Source organism: Pelodiscus sinensis, chromosome 2 (genome assembly GCF_052426305.1).
Source record: "Pelodiscus sinensis isolate ZL-2025 chromosome 2, ASM5242630v1, whole genome shotgun sequence".
In the NCBI taxonomy this organism is placed as follows: Eukaryota; Metazoa; Chordata; order Testudines; family Trionychidae; genus Pelodiscus; species Pelodiscus sinensis.
Window position 1 is genome coordinate 103,750,730 of NC_143053.1, and position 22,709 is coordinate 103,773,438.

The 22,709-nt window shown below is 43.6% G+C and overlaps 1 protein-coding gene across 5 annotated transcripts in view; it reads left to right on the top strand.

Annotated features, from left to right (window-relative positions):
- Positions 1–22,709, top strand: part of KIAA0319 (KIAA0319 ortholog) — an 84,539-nt gene that overhangs the window by 46,109 nt on the left and 15,721 nt on the right. For all 5 annotated transcript variants that reach the window (XM_075921146.2, XM_075921145.2, XM_089776357.1 and 2 more), the window contains 9 exons: positions 274–406; positions 3,462–3,690; positions 7,602–7,725; positions 8,671–8,803; positions 10,602–10,750; positions 12,201–12,352; positions 13,819–13,957; positions 18,742–18,901; positions 21,611–21,753. In XM_075921146.2, the coding sequence (XP_075777261.2) occupies positions 274–406; positions 3,462–3,690; positions 7,602–7,725; positions 8,671–8,803; positions 10,602–10,750; positions 12,201–12,352; positions 13,819–13,957; positions 18,742–18,901; positions 21,611–21,753 (1,362 nt within the window). The remainder of the gene's footprint in view (positions 1–273; positions 407–3,461; positions 3,691–7,601; positions 7,726–8,670; positions 8,804–10,601; positions 10,751–12,200; positions 12,353–13,818; positions 13,958–18,741; positions 18,902–21,610; positions 21,754–22,709) is intronic.

Genomic DNA, 22,709 nt, shown 5'->3' on the forward strand with positions numbered 1-22,709 from the left:
CTACTCAATTAGCTGATTAATCAAAATTTAACATTCCTAATTTATTGCAACATAACCAGGAGTTATCTTATTTCTAAGTATAGGAAAATACTGTTGTGGTTCAGATGCTATGATTCAATACGTGTCAGTAAATTGAGCTTGCTCTGTGCATTCTGTGTGTGAACATGTCTGGAGAGATAACGATAGAAAACCAATTAAGTTTCTTAGTATGAGAATTTTTAATATTCATACTTTTAATACTGGACTCTGATACTTTTATTTAATTTGGTGTAGAAAGTAGAGATGACGCTAAGATAGTGAGTTACCACTGGGAGGAAATTAAAGGTCCCTTGCGAGAACAGAAGGCATCAGCTGATACGCCCGTTTTGCACTTGTCTAACCTTGTTCCTGGAAACTATACTTTCCGGTAAGTGGGCTGCTTTCCCACTTTCTGTTTCAAGCTTCACGTCATGACTTCAATTCAAGATCTTTTTCGTTTTGTATGTCCTTTGGACCAGGGACCATTTTTTCATTCTTTTTTTGCGTGTTGCCTGGCACACTAGGGTTGTGGTTCATGACTAGTATACCTAGGTACTACAATAATACAAATAAACAACCAAATTCTTTGTAGTGATGTTTGCCTCCTCGAACAGAGGGCTATGTCTCTTGCAAATTATTTCTCTCAGTTTAGCTTGTTACGTTATCCTGCTGCCTCAGATTATGCATAAATGCATGGATTTCACAAGACTGGCAGGTTGCATCACATTTTGCTGTGCAGCATGATGTTCTGCAAAATGATACATCAGAAATTCAATCTCCCGGCCCTGTTTTCTGTAATTGAGGAGAAAATGTTTTCATTTAATTATTTTTCATTCCACAAGTTGGCAGCTGTCCTTGTTATCTCTATGTAGTCAACTGTTGTCATGCTCTAAAATTAACTGTAGACAGAATGGGATTAGGCGACTTCTCGCAGCAAAGCACTTGGGAGAGTCAATATTGCAAGAATCATTAACTTCTTCAGTAAAGCCTTTTGACTGTTACCATTTGCATCCCAGCATAGCCTGCTGAATCTGAAACCAGTCCAACAGAAAAGACCCGTGTTGTAATTTTGAGTGCTTGTTCAGTAAGACAAATTCTCCTTTTTTTTCCCTCTAGCTACTTTTAGTGTAGGGCCCAATCTGGCTCTCTTTAGGATGCAGAATGGTCACTGACTTCAACAGGTGATTTGCTTGCTAATGCAAACCCTAAACTTGATTCAAAAATCAATTTAGTTATGAAATAGCCTAATAGCATAATGTCACTGAGGTGTTAGAACTTGACAGGATTTCACATAAATGTGTGGAAAATGCGGTCCTCTGTGCAAGGTTTGTGCGCTAATGCTTGCTGAGGCATACAGGTCCATATTGTGTTCTCAGTTATACAGAAGTAAGTCTGGAGCCACTCTAATGACTTAATGAGTTCCTCCATATTCACAATACTGTAAAGGAGACTGGAAAGTGACCCATTGCCCCTATTGGGGATGCTAGAATGCCTTCTAAGCAAGGATCTTGAGCAAGCACTCAAAATTATAACAAGGGCTATGTCGCAACTGAAGCTCTTTTCTGGCATACAGGAGGTATCCCAGAAAAGCTCTGCCATGTCCAAGGAACGCATCTGCTTTTCTGAAAAAATTTTTGGAAAAGCAGGTGTGTTCTTTCGCCATCCTTGTAAACCTTGTTGTACGAAGAAGGGATGTGCTGAAAGAGGAGGCTTTTCCAAAATTTGGTGCCACGGAAATGTGCCAAATTTTGGAAAAGCCTCTTCTGGGGGAAAAAAAAAAAAAAAAAAAGCGGGAAAAAGATATGCAAATTGCATTTTGCAATTTGCGTATCTTTTTTCGCGTTTTCTTTGTAGTGTAGATACAACCTCAAAGTGCTATTCATACACTAAGGATTTAAGTCTGTCAGGTGACCATTTATTATATCCATCTACAGACGGGTCAGTTGAAGTATGGAGATCTTAAATGATCTGTCTAAGGCCACAAAGGCAATCTGTGGCAGAAATGAGAATAAAACCCTGAGCACTTACCTGCCAGTCCTTTTGCTTGCTTTGTAATACTTTCCTTCCCTTCATGATAGAAGCACTTTTATACTGACTGTGCCCAATTTTGTGGAATGCTTCAAAGTGCACTCCCGCCAAGTGTTCTGTTATATACATTAGGCACAACAGAGCTCAGTTAAATCAAGATGAGTTCAGATACCACAAGGAGCAGCACAGTGTAAACACTTTAACAGATAGCTTTACCTGAATTTAATTCACATGCAAATCAATATTGCAGTCTTAAAGTGTAAGGGGATTTCCATTTTGTTTATTGTTAGCAGTAATAGTATTTTGTACTGCATTGTTTTGGTAATGGAACTTTGGCCTCCATTAACAAAACTTCAAAATTTTGGGGTGATGCTAAGTCCCATTAAAGCAAATTAATTTTAATTCTACCAAAGGAAAAAAGAAGACCCAATGAATGTTAAGTATCAGAGGGGTAGCCGTGTTAGTCTGGATCTCCAAAAGCAACAAGGAGTCCTGTGGCACCTTATAGACTAACAGATGTATTGGAGCATAAGCTTTCATGGGCAAAGACCCACTTCATCCGATGCATGTTATGTTAATTATTTTACAGTGAATGTTAATTACTTTACCTCTGCTATCTAATTTGAGAACTTCTTAAGCAATCTTTTCCTCAGGCCAGGTCTACACAGGCTGAGAAAATTTGATGCAAGATAAGCAACTCTAGCTACATGAATTGCATAGCTGGAGTCGACGTACCTTGCATCAATTTTTCTGGGGCGGCCCCACAGTAGGAGGTCAATGGGAGAAACGCTCCCATCAGTTTTCCTTACTCCTTGCAACGGCCAGGAAAGAGTACCAGCACTGACAGGGCACCCTCAGTGTTCGATTTAGCAGGTCTTTACTAGGCCTGCTAAATCAAACCCTGGAAGATCAATCACCAGAGCGTCGATCCTCTGCTAAGTGGAGATATGGCCTCAGCTTTTAATAGGAATGAGTATGCTTTAGATGGGGAGCTAAATCCTTGGGGTTTTACTCCCTTTTGTTAGGAATTTTGGGACTTGGGATGAAATGTTGTCTCTGTTTGAAGTCAACAGGAACTTTTCCATTGACTTAAATGAGGAAAGAATTTCACCGGTGGTCCAGAACAGGTAGAGTTAAAAATTACAAGTATATTTTCAGTGTAGAGCAAGGCAGTGCTCGGAAATAATTTCCTCATCATTTATTTAAGACCTGAGTTTAGGAATCTGGATTTCCCTTGTAGCAGTTGATCACGTCAGAAACCCCTTACATCAGAGTAGGAAAGTGCTCTTGACTTTGCTATGTTTTAGGTGCTATTTTTTGCCATCTCCTGTTGCAGGAGGAAAATAGGCATCTGACCACAGAATTGGGCAGAAAGCCAGCCTAATGGATTTTCAATATCCTTCTTCCTCCTGTAGGTTAACAGTAATCGATTCTGATGGAGCAGCTAACTCCACAATTGCATCTCTGACGGTCAACAAACCAGTGGATTACCCGCCCATTGCCAACACAGGACCAAATCAGGTGATAACTTTGCCCCAAAACTTCATCATATTGAATGGAAACCAGAGCAGTGACGATCATGAGATTGTCAGCTATGGGTGGTCGCTTAGCCCCAAAAGTAAAGGCAAAGTAGTGGCAATGCAGGTAAGCTGATTTCTTGCTTAATATCAAAAGCTTGTTTTATCTTTTGCTTGAATTAGAGCAAATATGTGCCTAGAAACTGCCACCACATTTGTTAGTTATTTAAAATGCATTGTTACTCCCTTTTTGATACAGGTAAAGTATACACTTCTTGTTTTAAATTCTTTTGAGAGACTGTAGATGTTGTTTTGTTTTATTAATTGATTTTGTCCATCTTGATGTCTGCGAGCAGCACCATTACTTGTTCTCTTTGGTTCAACAGGAATGCCAGCCCTCAATTTCTCTTCTTGGATCCAGCTCTTAACAGCTACATTATCCCTTCTGATTCAAGCTTTTAGGGTTGTGTAAGTTGTTTCCATTAGGAGAAGAAATTGATGGTGGCATGTTTCTTTGATACAAACCTGTTTTATGTACAAAGAATGTGCAGAACCAAGTCCTGTTTTCCTGAACACAAGAGGAACACATCACGGAGGGAAGTTTCTTTGCTCATGTTTCCAAAGCTCTTTCCAGCCAGCTCTCTGCCTCTAAAGATCTCTCTGGGCTTTCTTTCAGAGCCACATTATAAGGTGATGAGTCATCCCTGAACTAGAGTTCTGATTAAGCCACGAGCACTGATGAGACATTCTGTTGCTAGGTCCAGCCAGTCCCCAAGCCAGAAACTGATCTGGTGACTCTTAGGGCAGGTATATATGTCTCATAGGAGAAACAGTGCCTCAGTCTGCTCAGTGTCATTCCAGGACTTAGAATTGTCCCCCACCTGCCTTAACTTGCTCCAGCTGTGGTCTTGCTCTATCCCTGTTTCTAGTCCTGCTCTGGCCTTGCTTTTGCTCTGGGCTCGCTCTAACCCTGCTCTGGACTTCTGATTCCAGTGCTAAGCCTCCTGCCTCGGACCACTTGGCCTGGCTGCCACAGCTTTGTCTGTGAGGCATGATCATCCCCACTGTCGTTTCTGACTACATTACCAGAGCTTCCCTTGCTGGGCACCTGGCTTGTCCATTTTGAAAATAAGGGTGTTTCAGGGCTTGCTGACACTGTTTCTGCACCACTATTGTTATTTTAGTTCAGAACTGGTTGTATTTCAATTGATACAAACCTGTAATATGGACTGAGTTATTCCTTTTGCTAGTCTCATTCATAGCAGCTTTCTACTGCTATAACTGTTCATAATAGAAGGTTTCTAACTTGGTACAGAAAAGCTCTGAGTCTGAGAAATAACATGTCTGCACAACCTGTAACTATAATTCCGGCAGTTACTACAGCCCAAGCAGCTCTCTGGTGCGAATGGGACAGTGGCTCAGAATGTCTAATGGGCTTATCAGCTGTCTGACGCTGAAATGAGAGGACATGTTACAATTCCTGCTCAAGAATTGGAAAGAGTCTTTGTGGCTACAAAGCTGAGGATTGTAGACTGTTGCATTTGCCAGTAGCTAATGTTTAGTACAGAAATGAGTGCTGATGGTTAATTTAATAATAAAATTATACATTAGCTAGCTGTAAATGATATCTTTAATTCAAAGACATAGGTGGTATTGCATCATAATTTGCTAGGGGGATATGCATTCTTATGATGCCATAAATGATCACTTATTAATTGAGTTGATTAGGTGGGCTATATTGGGCCCATTATATTTAAATATCAGATTATTATGTTATTAATTGTATGATAGGCATTATGAGAGAATACTTTATAGGCAATATACTTCTAGAACCAAATCCTGATCCACTAAAGTCAGTGACATAACTTATTATGACATTAGTGATATTAACTTCATTGTGCACGGGATTTGGTCCCTCTGCATGCTAAATATTTTCTTTATTGTCTTCCAATGAAAATGTTAATGATGAATACACAGTATAATGTTATAAGATGTTTTATGGATATAAAATAGCTGCCTCCATAAACCTATATTATCTTCCCTATATGAATACAATCAGAGAGGGGTCAACAAACATGTGGACAAGAGGGATATAGTGTACTTAGATCTCCAGAAAGCCTTTGACAAGGTCCCTCACCAAAGGCTCTTAAGTAAAGTTAATTGTCATGGGATAAGAGGGAAGGTCCTGTCATGGATTGATAACTGGTTAAAAGACAGGAAACGGTAGGAATAAACAGTGAGTTTTCAGAATGGAGAGAGGCAGTGCTTTTTTTGTGACAGTACTGCCCGGTATGCAGAACTGGCACCTCCAGTCAGAGCTTACCTGGAAAGCACGGAGCATACCGGCATCTCTGTAATGAAAATGGCCATCTTTAAGGGGCCGCGTCTCTTAAAAGGGCAACACTAAGCCCCTTTTTTGACCAACAACTTTTCCCTTGGAGTACCATCACTTTTTCTTTCTTTCTTTAATTTAATTTAATTTAATTTAAAATAAAAAAAGCACTGGAGAGAGGTAACTAGTGGTGTTCTCCAAGGGTCTGTACTGGGACCAATTTTGTTCAACCTATTTATAAATGATCTGGAGAAAAGAGTGAACAGTGAGGTGGAAAAATTTGCAGAGGATTAACTGCTCAAGACAGTTAAGACTAAAGCAGACTGTGAAGAGCTTCAAAACGATCTCACCAAACTAAATGATGGGCAACAAAATGACAAATGAAATTTAATGTTGATAAATGTAAAGTAATGCACATTGGAAAAATAATCCCAGCTATACATACAATATGATTGGGACTAATTTAGTAATAACTACTCAAGAGAGTCAATATGATGGAGTCATTGTGGATAATTCTCTGAAAGCATTCACTTGATATGCAGCGGCAGTGAAAAAAGCAAACACAATGTTAGGAGTCATTCAAAAAAGGGATAAAGTAAGACAGAATATCTTATTGCCTCTATATCAATCTATGGTACTCCCACATCTGGAATACTGTGTACAGATGTGGTCGCATTATCTAAAAAAAGAAATATTGGCATTGGAAAAGGTTCAGAAAAGGGCAATGAAAATGATTTGGGGTTTGGAATGGGTCCCATATAAAGAGAGATTAAAAGGACTGGGACTCTTCAGCTTCGAAAAGAGGAGACAAGGGCAGGGATATGATAGAGGTCTATAAAATCATGACCAGTATGGAGAAAGCAAATAAGGAAAAGTTATTTACTTGTTCCCATAACATAAAAGTGAGGGGTCACCAAATGAAATTAATAGGCAACAGGTTTAAAACACACAAAAACAAGTTTTTCTTCACACAGCACACAGTCAACATGTGGAACTCCTTGTCAGAGGATGTTGTGTAGACCAGGACTTTAACAGGGTTCAGAAAGAACTAGATACATTCATGGAGGTTAGGTCCATCAATACTTATTAGCCAGGATGGATAGGAATGGTATCCCTAGCCTGTGTTTGTCAGGGGCTGGAAATGGATGACAGAAGAGGGATCACTTGATGATTACCTGTTGTGTTCCCTTCCTCTGGGGCATCTGGCATTGGCCACTGTCAGAAGATAGGCCAGATGGGCTAGATGGTCCTTTGGTCTGTCCCAGTATGGCCATTCTTATGTTCTTACTACATGTAAGCAACTTTGCTTTGTCTAAATAAAAAGACATTAAGGAAATGAAACAAGTTGTAATAATAATGTTCATAATTTAACTTGTTAGTTATGAATGTAAATGTCACGTGCTCTATAAGACATTTTGTTGCTCATTACCATTGGTTTAAAAAAATAATCTGCCATTATAGCAAAATAAGAAATCTACATTTGGCACCATATGAAACAACAGTACTGTTTGCATAACCATCTGCTAGTGTAACTGAAATTTGCTTTTAAATTGATTTTTCCCTTGAAACACATTTGATCAGGCAAAATGTTTGTTCATGTTGTAAATTAAAACTGTATGTTGACTACTATACTAAGTTGCATTGTTTGGGCCATTTTGTACATTTTATTTCTCCATCTCTTGTAATCCTCTGTTTTTAATGACTAGGGAGTGCGGACACCATACCTCCAGTTATCTGCAATGCAGGAAGGAGATTATACATTTCAGTTGACTGTTACGGACTCAGCTAGACAGCAGGCCACAGCTGAGGTCACAGTGATTGTACAGCCTGGTATGTAGACTGCAGGTTTCCCTTCATAGATGATAGATTGGCATCATAATTATAGCTGTTTTTGAAGGCCCTGCTTATTTGAATCGCTCTGCATTGAATCTGTCAGCTGGAAGACAGAGTATCCAATGATTGCTGCCTCAAAGACTCTCTCTTGCTTTTGTCTTTTAAAGGTGAACAGCAAGTTAAAAATAAAATTGAGGAGAGCATGTCTGTCTCTGCTGACAGGTCCTGCTAAGCAGATAACATAAGGCATTCAACACAGAAGTACACTTGGACTGATTTTTTGAAAGATAAAATGCAGTTCTGTGCTGAATTTCCTGCACAGCCAGCCTGTTTAGCGAAGTCGTTCGGCACATAAGTCAGTGCTTTCATTTTGCTCTGCATTTCATCTTCAGGATTCCTTTTGTGGTTTCAGTTCTCAGTAGATGGCTTTATAAGCGTTGGTGCTGCTGGAAGTTGGTGGATGTCCACAGCGGTGGATGAATCTGACCCCCTATTCCCACTAGGAATATAGTTAAGTGGAACACAGAGATAAACTAGAAAAAAGTACCCTGAGGCTGATAATACAAAGCATTTTTAAGTGCTGTGTATGAGACGATGCAAAAGCTCTTTACATGTGATTGTACCATAAAAAGTGAGTGTAAAATGCTATTGTGGGGAGGGATGAACTCCATACTTTGTGCCCCATTCTGGGCACACCCTTACCTGCCAGACAGAATCTGTCCCACTCTAGGGAGTAAGTAGTTCTTCAGAAACCTACCGTGGAGGATCTTACAGATTTCTATAACCCAGACCTTTGTGATCTTTGCCTTTGCAGTCTTTGAGCAAATGTGTACCGCTTATCTTTTTTACATCAAAATGTCTGTATACATTTAAAAATAGACTGATAACTCTCACCGTGATTGATTAGGAAATGTGTTGTATTTTAAAATACTATTTTTACAGAAAATAACAGTCCTCCAGTAGCGGTGGCTGGTCCAGATAAAGAGTTAACATTTCCGGTAGAAAGCACTACACTGGACGGAAGCAAAAGCCATGATGACCAAGGCATTGTTTTCTATCACTGGGAAAATATCAGGTATCTAGCAAAAATGAGGTTAGTCTAATTGCTTGGCTGAAAGAGTATCCAACACAATTATCAAGGAAATGCAGGACTGAAAATAGCTTTGGGATTGATGCTGCTTTGCTTGATGGGATAGAAACTTTATAGCAGTGAGAATATGTAAAAGGTTTAAACCAGGGGTGGGCAATAATTTTTGAAGGGGGCCACCTCACAAATTTCTGAAGTGGTTGTGGGCTGCCCTGGAAAGGGTGGGCCCTCAGGCGGAAGTGGGAGCGGGGCCAAGAGGCTTCCTGTGCTCCCCTTCCTATAGACCCTAATTGGCTTGGGGGAGAGGGAGCGCATGAAGTCTTTGTCCCTCACCCCTCTGGTGTCTAGAGAGAACCACCAGCTGTTTTGAACACCTGGCATTCCTTCTAGGTGCTGAGCTCCCTTGGCAGTGGGAGGAGACTTTGCACGCTTGCCAAAGCCAGGCCAATCAGGGCCTGGGAGCAGGATATGTGTGAAGTCTTTGCCCCACCACCGCCCTGCCGGGGTGCACGGTGCCTGTAGTGAACCGCCAACTGTTTTGAACTCATCCCACCTAAGCTGTCTTGTCCACCCCTTGTTTAAACAGAGCAAACTGGTGCCCCACAGTGTTCACTGGAAAACCTTTTAGCCCATTGATTTCACTGTAAATGAGCCCTGATCTTAGAAACACAAATCTGAGTTTATTCCTAATGAAAGGTACTGCTGTATGTACACAGCCAGGGAGGTGATTGGAAGAGAGGAAGGGTCATGTCCTGATACTGTGTCTCTTTGTGTCTCCATCCCCAACCAAAATATGAAAGCAAACAGTGTTGGATTTCCTGGATGCCATGTTAGGCTGTTGCATGCATGTGCCATCTGCTAAGTGTGATTGTGCTGTATGTCTGGTGATATAGAGAGATGTCAGATTCAACTTGAAAGCTTGTGAGATTTCTGCCTGCGTCTTGTAATGGGACTGGTTGATTAGTACATAAAAATGTTTGTAAAAAATGGCATGAACTCACAAGGCCTCCATTAAAAAGTGCATAAGAGAGTTGCATATCAGTATACGGTTGTGCCATATGTTCCCAGATTAGTCTTCAGTGAATACAATGGAGTGAATGATTGCTTAAATTCCCAATATGTTTGGGTCAGGGTTTTCAACAACATACTGGACGGGATTGTTTCTATGTATGGATTGTATTTTTAACTTTAACATCTTTGGACAGTGATTTACAATTTTATACCTTTTGGGTTTGTATGTACAAAGTCACTAGATCCTTACCAAAAAGTACCAGATGCGAAGCTATTCAGCTATCACATTTGCCACATAGTGGGCCCCTTGTTTGCTGACACTCTGTATATTTAGTGACTGTGTGTCACTCCTATAATTACAGTAAATGTGTCCACAAGTATTGTAGACATATTAGAGCAGGAGAGTGGGAATTGGTATTCCCGGATTCTTTTCCTGCTCGTGACTTTGTGTGACCATGGGCACCTCTGTTTGCCTTTCTTTCACTTGAAGCATCTGCAGAAATGAATTGTATTTCACAAAAAGTTTATGCTCTAATAAATGCGTTAGTCTTTAAGATGCCACCATGTTCCTCATTCTTGCTGCTTGCCTGGCTTTATCTGTAAAACAGGTATAAAAATTCAGATTCTGAGAGCCAAATTTGTGTCTGGAGTAGTTCCAGTGCTATCAGTGCTTAGACACTGCTTCATAAATGCAAATGGAATAAGTGACAGAGTAACACCAAGGGGAGAATTTGTTCTGTTGTCATGATTATTTGCCTGTGGTGTTTTGTTTCAGTGGGCCAACCCCTGTGCAAATGGAAAATATTGACAAAGCAGTGGCAACTGTAAGTGGTCTGCAAGTTGGTACCTATCACTTCCTCTTGACTGTGAAAGACAGCCAGGGATTAAGCAACACAGCCACACTCTCTGTTACTGTTAAAGAAGGTAAGTCAAATTGCCTCTTCATGTGCACAGCAATGGGACTTGCCAGTTATATTGATCAATTAGAAAATGGAAGGAAATTAGAACTAGATGACAGATTGGATTTCAGGGGAACTCGGAGAAACCTGCTGGACTTAAAATCAAGATATATCGTTTCATATGTGACTAATAGAATTACTTCTAGGACTTCCTTTTAACTTCAATTACATATTCAAAAAATCTTGTTCCTTCTTGGTATGAATATCTTGGGGCCGATGGTCTCTATGGGCTAGCATCGCTGTGTTAAAGATGCACTTTGTTCTACTGCATGCAAATCAGCTGAGGCACTTATTGCAAAATCTGCTTGTGTGTACAGAGTGTCCCCGCTATAAGTCGCCCCAGGATACATCTGTTCTGCACTAAAGTCATTGATGCTTATAGGAACTGATGCATTATTAAGTCCTCCCATTCTCCACTCTTAAGTTAAACCAAAAACAAACAAACAAAAACAAAAAGAACAGCGCAAATGGAAGTCAGCCGCAGGTGGTGGTGGTGGAGGGGAGGGGAGTAATACCCCACTCGAAGTTGTTTTGCTATAAGTCCAAGGTTTTTTTGGAACATATCTTGGACTTGTAGTGAGGATGGCCTGTATTCTGCCAAGTTATTTCTTTGTAGCCTTACATGCCATTCCGTTCCGTACAGGTGGTACCTTCTTACTCAACAGTACTGCTCTGTGTACTGTGTTTTTAATGTTTTTTGCTCCTGTTAGTACTGCAGTACCAGTACAGCTGGGGGAAAAGCTGGTCTCTATATCCCTTCATGTGTATCATCAGCAGAACTGTTTACCAAATTCCAATTAGAGGTCCAACGTGTGACACCAGTGCAAACCCACTGAAGGCAGAGGACTGCACAGGTATTGCTGAGGGCATCGGTTGAAGACACTGTTGCCTCTGAGAACCTTCTTTGAGCTGGGGAGGCTGTGCTAGTGGCGATCAAGAAGAGAAGAACCCAGCTTGTGTCTCAGATCCCTAGTTGAGTTTGTGGGGCTAGCGCTTATGAAAAACATTTTATTTGTAATCTGAGAAAATCTGATCTGGAAATGGAGAGATAAGTGTAGAACTCTATAATGCCATGCTTACAGGGTCACTTTCCAAAGTGTGAGCACCTTTCAGCAGTAACCCTTTCAGTACTGCAGCGATGTTTCTCTTGACTGTAGTATGAGGTGAAATGCAGCTCAGTCATAACTGCTTCCTTGATTTCAGTAGAATCAGACACCTTCTCTCGCTAGGGCTGAATTTCACCTACTCCTTTGCTGACACTTTTAAACAGAATTGTTTTCATTCTCTCTGGCTGCCTGAAACTCAGAGGATTTATACTACAGGCAGGCTGCATGCGTTTCTCTGTAGCCATGTGTCCATTTAGGTCTTACACCTTTTAAGAGAAACCCTTCCTGTTTTACTGTCTTTGTGGTTAGAAAACAACAGTCCTCCTCGGGCTCATGCCGGAGGCAAACACGTTCTTGTGCTTCCCAATAACTCTATAACCTTGGATGGCTCCTGGTCTACTGATGACCAAGGAATTGTATCTTACCTGTGGATTCGAGATGGCCAAAGCCCAGCAGCTGGGGTAAGTGTTTTGAAAGTATTTAATTGGGGACAAAATCTGCCCTCTCTTACTTGCATACAAGCACTTTGACTTCATGTACCGTGCTGGCAGTTGTCCCAGCCAGTCGCTGTAGTAAGGATTGGTATGAGTCTGGTTTTATTTCACAACTGTATTCATGAATGATGCAAGGGGTAAATGGCACTTCAGTTACCTTTGTGGAGCATGCTCTGTTTGGAGGGGTGGAGCAGTAAGGTTAGAGATGCGAAAGACACTAGATAGAGCTTAAAAATATGGTCACATGACAGTAAAATGAGATAAATCTGGGTAAAAAAAAAAAAAACAAGCTAATGCACCGGAGGGGGAATAACATGAAACCCAGATATTCAAAAAGGAGGAAGCTCATTGTAAAGCAAAAGGCTGATAAAGCCCAAGGAACTTGTAATGTGAGGTGATGACAAAGAAACCAATATGGTTTTGTCATAGACCAAAGAGCTGATAATCTCCTTCCATAGGACACAGGTGGAACTCCCCCCCAGAATGCTGAGTGTGGATAAGAGCTCTTCAGTATCACAAAGATGATGACAAATTAGCAGGAACTGGAGGAGAAAGAGGAGCAAAATGATTATGAATCAGAAGGGAGTCATTTATGTGGGAACATTAAAAGAACTGAATACGTTTAGCACAATAACAATACAGAGAGATATGTCTGCATATATCTAAAAGGTATAAACATCCAAAGGAGAGGAATTGTTCAGAGTACAAGGAGGTAGAACACAGAATATTGGGATAAAATTGAGAAACAAAAATGTAGACCTACTCCTATATTTTTAAACAGATGTACATCTAAGTATGTCTGCCTTGAACACAAGTTTTCCTTTTACTAGCTTCATGAAAGGGGTGCACGCTTCATGGGCATATACATACCATTTAGGCTATGTCTGTGCTGTAACTGGAGGGGTAATTTGCAGTTTGTGGTGACGTACCCACGCTATCTCTAATCTAGTTTGCTGCATCCTCACTGCTATTTTTAGAGCTGATTAGACTAAAACTGGCATGGGTATGTCTGTACAAACTGTACATGATGGCTCCCAGTTGCAAATGGAGACCTAACCTAATTAATACTCACACACTTGCACTGGTCCATTGCAACTCCTGGCAATTCTGGGAAGGATTCTTTTGAGATGGACTCTGTTGTTTGCTTTTAAGGTCCGAGGGCAAGTGTTGTGCTGGATTCCCCTTGGATGACAATTGTTTAATCAAGACTGCATGTTTTTTTCTAAAAGATCTGCTCTAGGAAGTATTTTGGAGAAGCTCCATGATCTGTTATACAACAGCTTGGATTGGATGAGCACAGTGACCCGTTCTGGCTCTGAAATCTATGGATCCACATTCTGCAGCCAGACTGATGTACAGCTTGCTAGCCTCAGCCCTCTCCAGGATTATAACCCTCTGCTGCTTTCTTTTTTTTGTTGTTGTTGCGGGGACAGGATGTGATACATGGCTCAGATCATGAAGCAGTTCTGCAGTTAACCAATCTTGTGGAAGGTCTCTATACTTTTCACTTGAAAGTCACAGATGCTAAAGGAGATTCAGCTGTTGACACTGCTACGATTGAAGTGCGGCCTGGTATGATCATTAAAAAGTCCTCTATAAGCTGTATGTATTTCCACATTGCTTTGCTTTGCTGTGGGCAGTCTCCTGTCAGGTTAAAAATAATGGGTCTGATTCTCCACCACTTGTTCAATGGGTGCAAAATACTGTTATGTAGGGGAGAAAATGTGTCTTTGCTGAATGCAGGATGCCTATTTAAAATCATTCTTATTCAAGTGAGTTCAACGGCAATCATTCATGCAAGTGTGCAAATTACCACCAAGTTGACTGAGCCCCTATTAAATATTAAAGTAGCAGGATCCTCTTTGTTTACCTTTTTATCCTTAAGGCTTTAGGGTTCAAACAGGAATAGGTGTCACACACTTCCATATACAGGCAGTCCCCGGGTTACGTACAAGATAGGGACTGTAGGTTTGTTCTTAAGTTGAATCTGTATGTAAGTCGGAACTGGCGTCCAGATTCAGCCGCTGCTGAAACTGACCGCCAGTTCTGACTTACATACAGATTCAACTTAAGAACCCCAAGTGTCCCCAAGTCAGCTGCTGCTGAAACTGATCAGCGGCTGATTCCAGGAAGCCTGGGGCAGAGCAACTCTGCCTCGGGCTTCCTGTAGTCAGCGCTGGTCAGTTTCAGCAGCGGCTGACTTGGGGACGCCTGGGGCAGAGCAGCTGGGGTGCTGCTGGGTTGCTCCAGTAGCACCGCTCCTCGCTCCTTGGCGCTACTGGACCAACCCAGCAGCACCCCAGCTGCTCTGCCCCAGGCGTCCTGATTCAGCCACTGCTGAAACTGACCAGCAGCGGCTGAATCAGGACCTGGGGCAGAGCAGCTGCGGTGCTGCCGGGTTGGTCCAGTAGTGCCCAGAGCGGCGCTGCAGGACCAATCGGCAGCGCCCCAGCTGCTCTGTCCCAGGGTCCACAACAAAAGCCTGGTCTGCTGAGGGGGGCACACTATCTGTGCCCCCCCCAGCAGACCAGGGACACGGGGAGCAGAGCCGCAGCGGCAGCGGGGTGCCGCGCCTCTGAGGCTTTGCTCTGGCAAAGTCTCAGAGGCGAGGGACCCCGCCGCGGCTGCAGCTTCAGTCCCGGTGCCCCTGGTCTGCTGGGGACCATCTCTAGCAGACCAGGGGCACCGGGAGCAGCGTACGAACGGGGCTTTCTTGCCCCAGAGCTCGCAGGCAGCAATCCGCCACCTCGACCTCCGGGGCGAGAGAGCCCCGTTCATAAGTGCGGATCCGACGTAAGTGCGGATCCGACGTAAGTCGGGGACTGCCTGTACTGCTTTCCCATAGAGGGGTGACTGACTGACCTGACCCTCTCTGCCTAGCTAGGCCCCCAGGGCAGACCAGCCTCTCCAGATATCCTTCTTGGGAAATATGTGGGGTGGGCATGCAGAATCATATGCTCCCCTGCTCTGATTTCTGCCAGGGTTTACGCCGGACTGTGGCCGGCAGCAGCCGGGTAGTGGGAAGGGATGATAGTGCAGAGCTTATCTATTCCCTTCCCCCCACCCCTCAATCACCACTCCTGTGTGGCTGGCAGCAGCTTGTCCCATCCTGCCTGTGCAGTGTCAAAAGGCAGGGAACATCTCCAGGCTGCTGCTGACCACCAACATAACTCAGCTGCTGCTTGTTCCCAGGCTGCAGCATGGGCAGGAAAGGGTTAAGCCATAAGGCTGCATTGTGCAGCGGGGCCCAGGGAACCTAAAGTCAGGGGCTTCAGCGAATCTGGCCCGAGAGGTGGCTCGGCAGAGGAGGGTGCCTACAGGATGGAGCAACCCTCCATTTCCTGGGAATAGGACCTGGGGTGGGGCCAAGTCAAGAGAAAGTTAAACTCCTACCCCCGGGGTGGGCTCTGGAGTCTGCAGGTTCAGGGTATTAACAGGCTGGAAATCACTTCCCCGGGCCGCCACTCCAGAGCTTAGCTGAAGGGCAGAGAGGCTTTTTGGTACCAGCATTGTGTGGGGCTTAGGCACATGCAGGGCTCGGGTCTTGGTCTTTTCCAGGGAGCTGGCCCAGGCAGAGGCGGTGGGGGGAGGAAAGAGCCAGACTGTTGGTGAGCTGAGTGCTCCGGTCAGAGGCTGGTTCTCCACGTAGCCATAGGAGCAGGATGTACAGTGCCGGGGGAGCATACAGAGGAGCGGTGGGATGGGGGGGTGGGGTTTGAAAGGCAGGGGACAGGGAAAAGGGAAGCAAGTCAAAGGGCTGATGGGTGAGTAGCAGAGGTGGCAGGTAACCAGCCACCACCTCGTGCCTGCCCACACTCACCGGCCACTGCAGCCTGTGCCAGCTAGAAGCAGTATGTGGGGGTTGGGCCAAGCTGGCTGAGAGCCAGAATGCAGTGGTGGCTGTGCTGACAAACCAGCAGGAGGAGCAGCCAGCTCATATACTGCATCTTTGATCCATCATCAGCCTTACACACCCACCCCTACTGTCAGTCACTGATGAGCAGGCAGCTGACACGCAGGGATCTTGCCAGTAGCAGAACTTTCCAGTACTGATGAGGGAGAGACTGAATATTTGTCTGTTTTTAGGAAAAAGTTAGGACACCTGCTACAGGGCTTAAATATGGGACTGTCCCTTTAAAAACAGGATCTCTGGTCACCCTCGTCTAATTATATCTCAATTCTCTGTTTACGTGCTTTTGTGATACTATTTTACGCCTACTTTGCACAGGTGTAAATGCCCACAACTTTTTCAGTTAGTGGAGAATCAGGCCGCAAGGTTTTAAAAAAATCACTTTCTTGACTATACAGGCAGTCCCTGGGTTACGTACAAGATAGGGACTATAGGTTTGTTCTTAAGTTGAATTTGTATGTAAGACGGAACACGCTCCAGATTCAGCCACTGCTGCTGAAACTGACCAGGGGCTGACTACAGGAAGCTGGAGGCAGAATTGCTCTGCCCCCAGCTTCCTGGAATCAGCCACTGATCAGTTTCAACAGCGGCTGAATCTCGAGCCTGGGACAGAACAGCTGGGGCGCTGCCAGGTAGGTCCCTGCAGGACCAACCCGGCAGCACCCCAGCTGCTCTACCCCAGGGTCCACAACAAAAGCCTGGTCTGCTGGGGGGGGGGGGGCGCACTAGCTGCGCCCCCCCCCCCCAGCAGTCCAGGGACACGGGGAGCAAAGCCACAGCGGCTTTGCTCCCGGTGCCTCTGGTCTGCTGGGGACCGTCTCCAGCAGACCAGGGACACCGGGAGCAAAGCCGCGGTGGCGGCGGAGTCCCGTGCCTCCCCGGCTTTGCCAGAGCAAAGCCTCAGAGGCGCGGGACCCCTCCGCCTCCCCGGTTTTGCTCCAGGTGTCCCTGGTCTGCTGGAGACGGTCCCCAGCAGACCAGGGGCACCCGGAGCAGCTTTTCTCGCCCCGGAGGTCGAGGTGGCGGGACCGCTGCGTAAGTCGGATCCGCGTAACTCGGGGACTGCCTGTATTACAAGTAAAAACCTTTGCTTTTTAAAACTCAGAGGCACATTTATATTACTTATTCTTCATTATTTGTTTCAGTTTTGCATTTCAATCAGTTGGGACAATGCAATTAGATAAATCACTTTTATTTTTAGTCATTTACTGCTCAGTTACGATTCCTGCTCTCACGGCCATATTGCAATGTTGGGGTGAAAAAATGCTTCCACAGACTCTTCATTTGTTTATTATACGAAATGAAGTGTCTGTCTTTATATTTTTTTCTTGGTTTTAAGGTTTGTTTGTTTGTTTTTTAATCGGGTGGATAATTTTGTGGTGAAGACAACAAGGTGTGTAATTGGGAGATCTGAATACTAACTGGGGTTCTTCCATGGATTTCCTATGCGATATCATTTATGGTTAAGTCACTCTGCCTCTATGCAATGTTTTCTTCTGCATAGTCAGGATAATACTTACTATGTCACTGAGGTGGTTGTGAGGTTTGTGATGTGTGAAAAGATCCACAGAAGGGCAAAATATCATTACAATATTTAACAAAACCCACATTATAAAGTCAGATTTGCTTAAAAATGTCTAACTTTTTTGCCCCAAATATGTATTCCTTCATTTAGATAGACTCTTGTAAAAATGTTCTGTCCCATGAGTGCTAGATTTAAGCACATATTAGTTGCAGCATTGAGGGAGGCTTTTAGGTCCGGAGAAGTTGAGATCAGCTTGTTGGTGTGAACTCACTCTCAGGCTTTTAAGCACTGAACTTAAGCACTTAACTGGGTCTGGCCTCTGTGCATGAGTGAGCCCTGCAGGACAGCTGATGAAGAGACTTACAGCATTAGCTGTAAAGGTGCATTGATTCTCATTCTTGTGTGTAGACCCAGTGCTGGATTGTAACTAACCGGGGCACAGGGGAATTAGCTAGAAACTTAGTCTGGCATGCTTCAAAATTAACTAAAAGTCAAGGGAAGTGGGGGGGGAGTACCTGATTTACTAATCACTCCCTTCAGTCAGTACTGAAATATTTGTCAGTGTCTGAAAGTCAGTGCTCAGGTCTATACTGGCACTTTACAGCACTGTAACTTTCTGGCTCGGAGTGTGAAAAAAACACCCATCTAAGTGCAGTAAGTTACAGCACTGTAAAGCGCCAGTGTGAACCAGGCTAGAGCACTGGGAGCCACATGCCCAGCACTGTTAGCTGCTCCCCTCGTGGAGGTGGTGTGTGGGTTTTTTTTTTTTTTTTTAAGAGCGCTGAGAGAGCGGTGGGTTACGTGTAGAGTGCTCATTCTGTGGCTACACTTTCAGTTTAAAGTGCTGCCGTGGAAGCACTGTGGCAGCTGCCCGCTAAACCGTTGAGTGTAGACAAAACCACTATGTGTTTGTTTTCTCAGACCCTAAAAAAAATGGCCTGGTGGAGTTGATTTTGCAAGTTGGGGTTGGCCAGCTGACTGAGCAACAAAAGGACACCCTGGTGAGACAACTAGCAGTGCTGCTGAACGTCTTGGATTCAGACATCAAAGTTCAGAAGATACAAGCCTATTCAGATTTAAGGTATGTAGCTGTCAGGATGTATGTGATTATGGACATGACAGCTGCCCTGTGACAGCCTAAAAGGTACTAGCGGGTTGTATATGAGTGGTCACGTATGTACAAGCACCTAGGGAAATTGCAATAAATGCCCCCAAGAGAGTCATTAAGGGGTATTGTGTGGTTTAACGCACTCATTCTTTATCTGGGCTGTTAGACTTTTCTGAGTTTCTTTTGGGTTGCAGAGAAGCTGCCCAAAAGAAGGTCAATGATCTGCCCACCTCTTCCAAATCTTGTAGTTCAAGGAGGAGTATTGGACTAGGACTTTCCCAGGTGAAAAGTGATGAAGCAGGGAGAGAGGTAGCCCAAGGCACTAGCTTCTTGGGACCAGACTGTTGAGCCTTACTAGAGCTTTTTGCAAAAGGAGGATCTCTAGGTGCCCTTTTTTGAACCAACTTTGTTCAAAGGAATAAGACAACGCATATACTTATAAATAAATAAGCTACACTGAGGCCAGATCTACACTAGAAACTTAGCTGGTTTAGCAGTGTCAGTCAGGGCTGTGTGGTGGTTTTTTGTTTTTGATTTTGTGGGTTTTTTTGTTTTGTTTTTACATTTCTATACCAGCAACAGCCTCTCTATAGGTGTGTCTAGACTACATGGCTCCATCAATGGAGCCATGTAAATTAGTTTATTTGGCATAATCAAAGAAGGCATGAGGGATATACTTTCACGAGGCATAAGGCTTCCCCAGCCGACAGATTCGCATCTAGACTGCTGTACTGTGTCTGATCAGCTAATCGTTGGCACAGCGTGGCGGCCATGTTTATTTTAATGAAGCGGGGATTATTTAAATCCCTGCTTCTTTGACTATGCCGAATAAACTAATTTATATGGCTCGACGGAGCCATTGTAGTCTAGACACACCTTTATAGGTGCAGTTATGGTGACATAAGTGCTTTTACCAATACGAATTATTATGCTTGAAGAACTGAGAGAAGCTGTACTGGCAGAATACCATAAACAGATTTTTCCTTTTAAAATAGCTTTTTCACTGACAGAATTTCATGGGTCTGCAGGATGGCAGCAGTTTGATTTGAAAAAGAGAGTTTTTATTTTCAAAAGTGGTAAATGAACTTTGTGATTCTTCTCAACTCTGCTGAACTCATTCCAAGTGGCTTTTTGTGCCGCTACGTGGAAGAGTAAAGAGACATTGAGAGAGCTTTCCCTGGAGCATGTGCTTTAGCAATATAGCAGTTCTTCTACAGGCAGTAATAATCCATGTGGCAGATCTATGGAGCTTAGGAAACTGGAACTAGAGAACCTCATTTTTTTAAAAAATTCCCTGCAGACATTTCTTTCCTTCTGTTTGACAGAGATTGTTTTTACTTATCTTGACCTCTTTGTTCATTTGCTGTCTTTGTCATTCCAAAAATTAGATGGAGGTGGACAGACCGAATAAGTAAATGTATGTGTCTGTCCCAGGTCTCTGTGATCAAAGTTCCTTTTCCTTTTTGTACCCCGCCCCCCACTCAAAACTGTGATGTCCAGGTGCTGCTTTTTCCACAGCAGTATTGGAACTCTCATCTCCTGAGTAAGTGGAGAGCAGATGGTCACTGTACATGCTCACTGTCTACCTGCTTCTGAGTAACATGGAGAAGTATATACAGTGGATGCATTTGAGTGGCAGATTTAAAGAAGAAAGACTGGAAATTGTTGTACACAGCTGATCTTACTACAGATTTCTGTGTAGCTTGCACATGAGACCTGACAACATGGTTGATGGAATCAGTTGAGATGTCTTCCTAAATTAACTAATTGGTTTCTTAAAAAATCATTTTGGGCACATAGGGCTCTGACTATGTTCCTCCCAAAATGTAAAATCTACACTATAATCAAATGTAATGGTATCTCTACACTTTTAAATCCCAGGGCATGTCTCTACACAGCAGCGTTATTTCGAAATAACAGAGTGCACATCTACACAGCAAGCCTGTAATTTCGAAAAAAGGGGCTTCTTACTCTACCTTCTATAACCCTTATTTCATGAGGAGTAAGGGAAGTCAAAGGAAGAGAGTCCTTCCTTCAACTTATTAGTGTGGACAGCACCAAAAGTCAAATTAAGGTATTTCGACTTCAGCTACCCAATTAATGTAGCTGAAGTTGCGTATCTTTACTTATCTTTAGCCTGCAGTGTAGATGTACCCCCTGTGACTAATTTCCAATTAAAGGATTCATTCCCCCAAAAACCAAATCCTCCCATGCAACTGCAGCATAACATGACATAAGGATTTTATGCTGGAGTGTCAGACATTCATTGGTTCAACATTGGCTCTCTTAATTGCCGGTGTCCCTCAGCTATAAATGACCACTCTCTCTATTGCCCTGATTCTGTTTCCTGCAGTGGGTTTTGGATTAGACCTTGGATATTTATGGGAAAAGAGAAGGCTTTGCAGTGTGCCTGGAAGTTTAAAAAATCCAGACTTGGGAGGAAAGAGTGTGTCCTGCTCCCTCAACTTTTTCCCTATGAAGCTGAGGTGCTAGACAACTGTTATTGTTCCTGAACTGCACGGTAGTGCAACAGCTACGTCCCTCTGATGAATGTGGTTAACCCAGTGGCAGATTAAATAAAATATAGACACCAAAGAGACTGATTTTACATTTCTGATTTCCAGAGTATGGGCTCTTGCAATCAAACTAAATCTCCATTTTGTTTCTGCGTTCTCTCTGCAGCACAGCGGTTATATTCTACGTGCAGAATGGGCATCCTTTCAAAGTAAGAAAGGCTTCAGATGTCACACAGATGCTGCATGTGCAGCTGCTGAAGGAGAAGGCTGACTTCCTGCTTTTTAAAGTTCTGCGGGTTGACACAGTTGGTATGTTCTGCCTGCTGCTTCCTATTTCTTGAAGTTTACAGACATCAGAATATTAATTCACATAGGCAGCAAGGGAGCAGAATGTAGTGGCTTTTCTCCCTGCACTGTTTTGCTTCAGTTTTCTGAAAGATGAGGCTTGAAATACCTGTTTATTTAGGACAGCCTTTTGCCAGTTTCTTGCTTTCCTTTTAAAGATAAAAGTGGCGAAGAGTATCATAGCTGTCAATCATTTTGTAAACTAAGGCTCATTTACTGTATATTAGGAAATGTACCATGGTGGGGGAACTATGTTATAACACTATATTATCCCAGCTGAGTTATAACATGGTTTGTTCTTCTCTGCGAATTGGACAAACGTTACTGGAACCTTACTGCTATAATGTAATATAGCATTTGTGTTGTATCCCTAGTGCCTAGATGTTATGCTATTCCCTAACAGGATTATAATTAAGTCCTACCTCCCTTCAGGACATCAAGGCCATCAATTGTCTTATTGGTTGGACCTCTCTGGTCTGGCACCTTTGGGACCTGACCAGTCGCGAACGAGGGAATTTGCCAGACCAGAGGAGGTCCCCTGCTACTGGCTCCCCAGACCACTCTCCCTCCCTGCTGCCAGCCCCAGCCACATTCCTCCCCCTCCGTGCCCCAGCCCTGCTATTGGGACTGCCATGTCTGCCGCGTCTCTGGTCCTGACATAACTCCCCTTGGGTTGTAAATGATAAATTCCTTTCTGCAATGCCCCCAGTGTCCTGCAGAGTTCCAATTACCAGCAGCTAATGCAGCTGCTGTGCTTGCCACATCCCTAGCCCTGCAACTGGGACTGCCACGGCCCTTCCTGTGCTACTGGGGCTCCAGTGCCAGCCCCAGCTCTGCCGGGCTCTGAGTCGCCAGCCTTTTTGCCATTGGGGCTCCCAGGTCCAGGAACACCTGTGGTCCTGCTGAACCATGGATGTTGC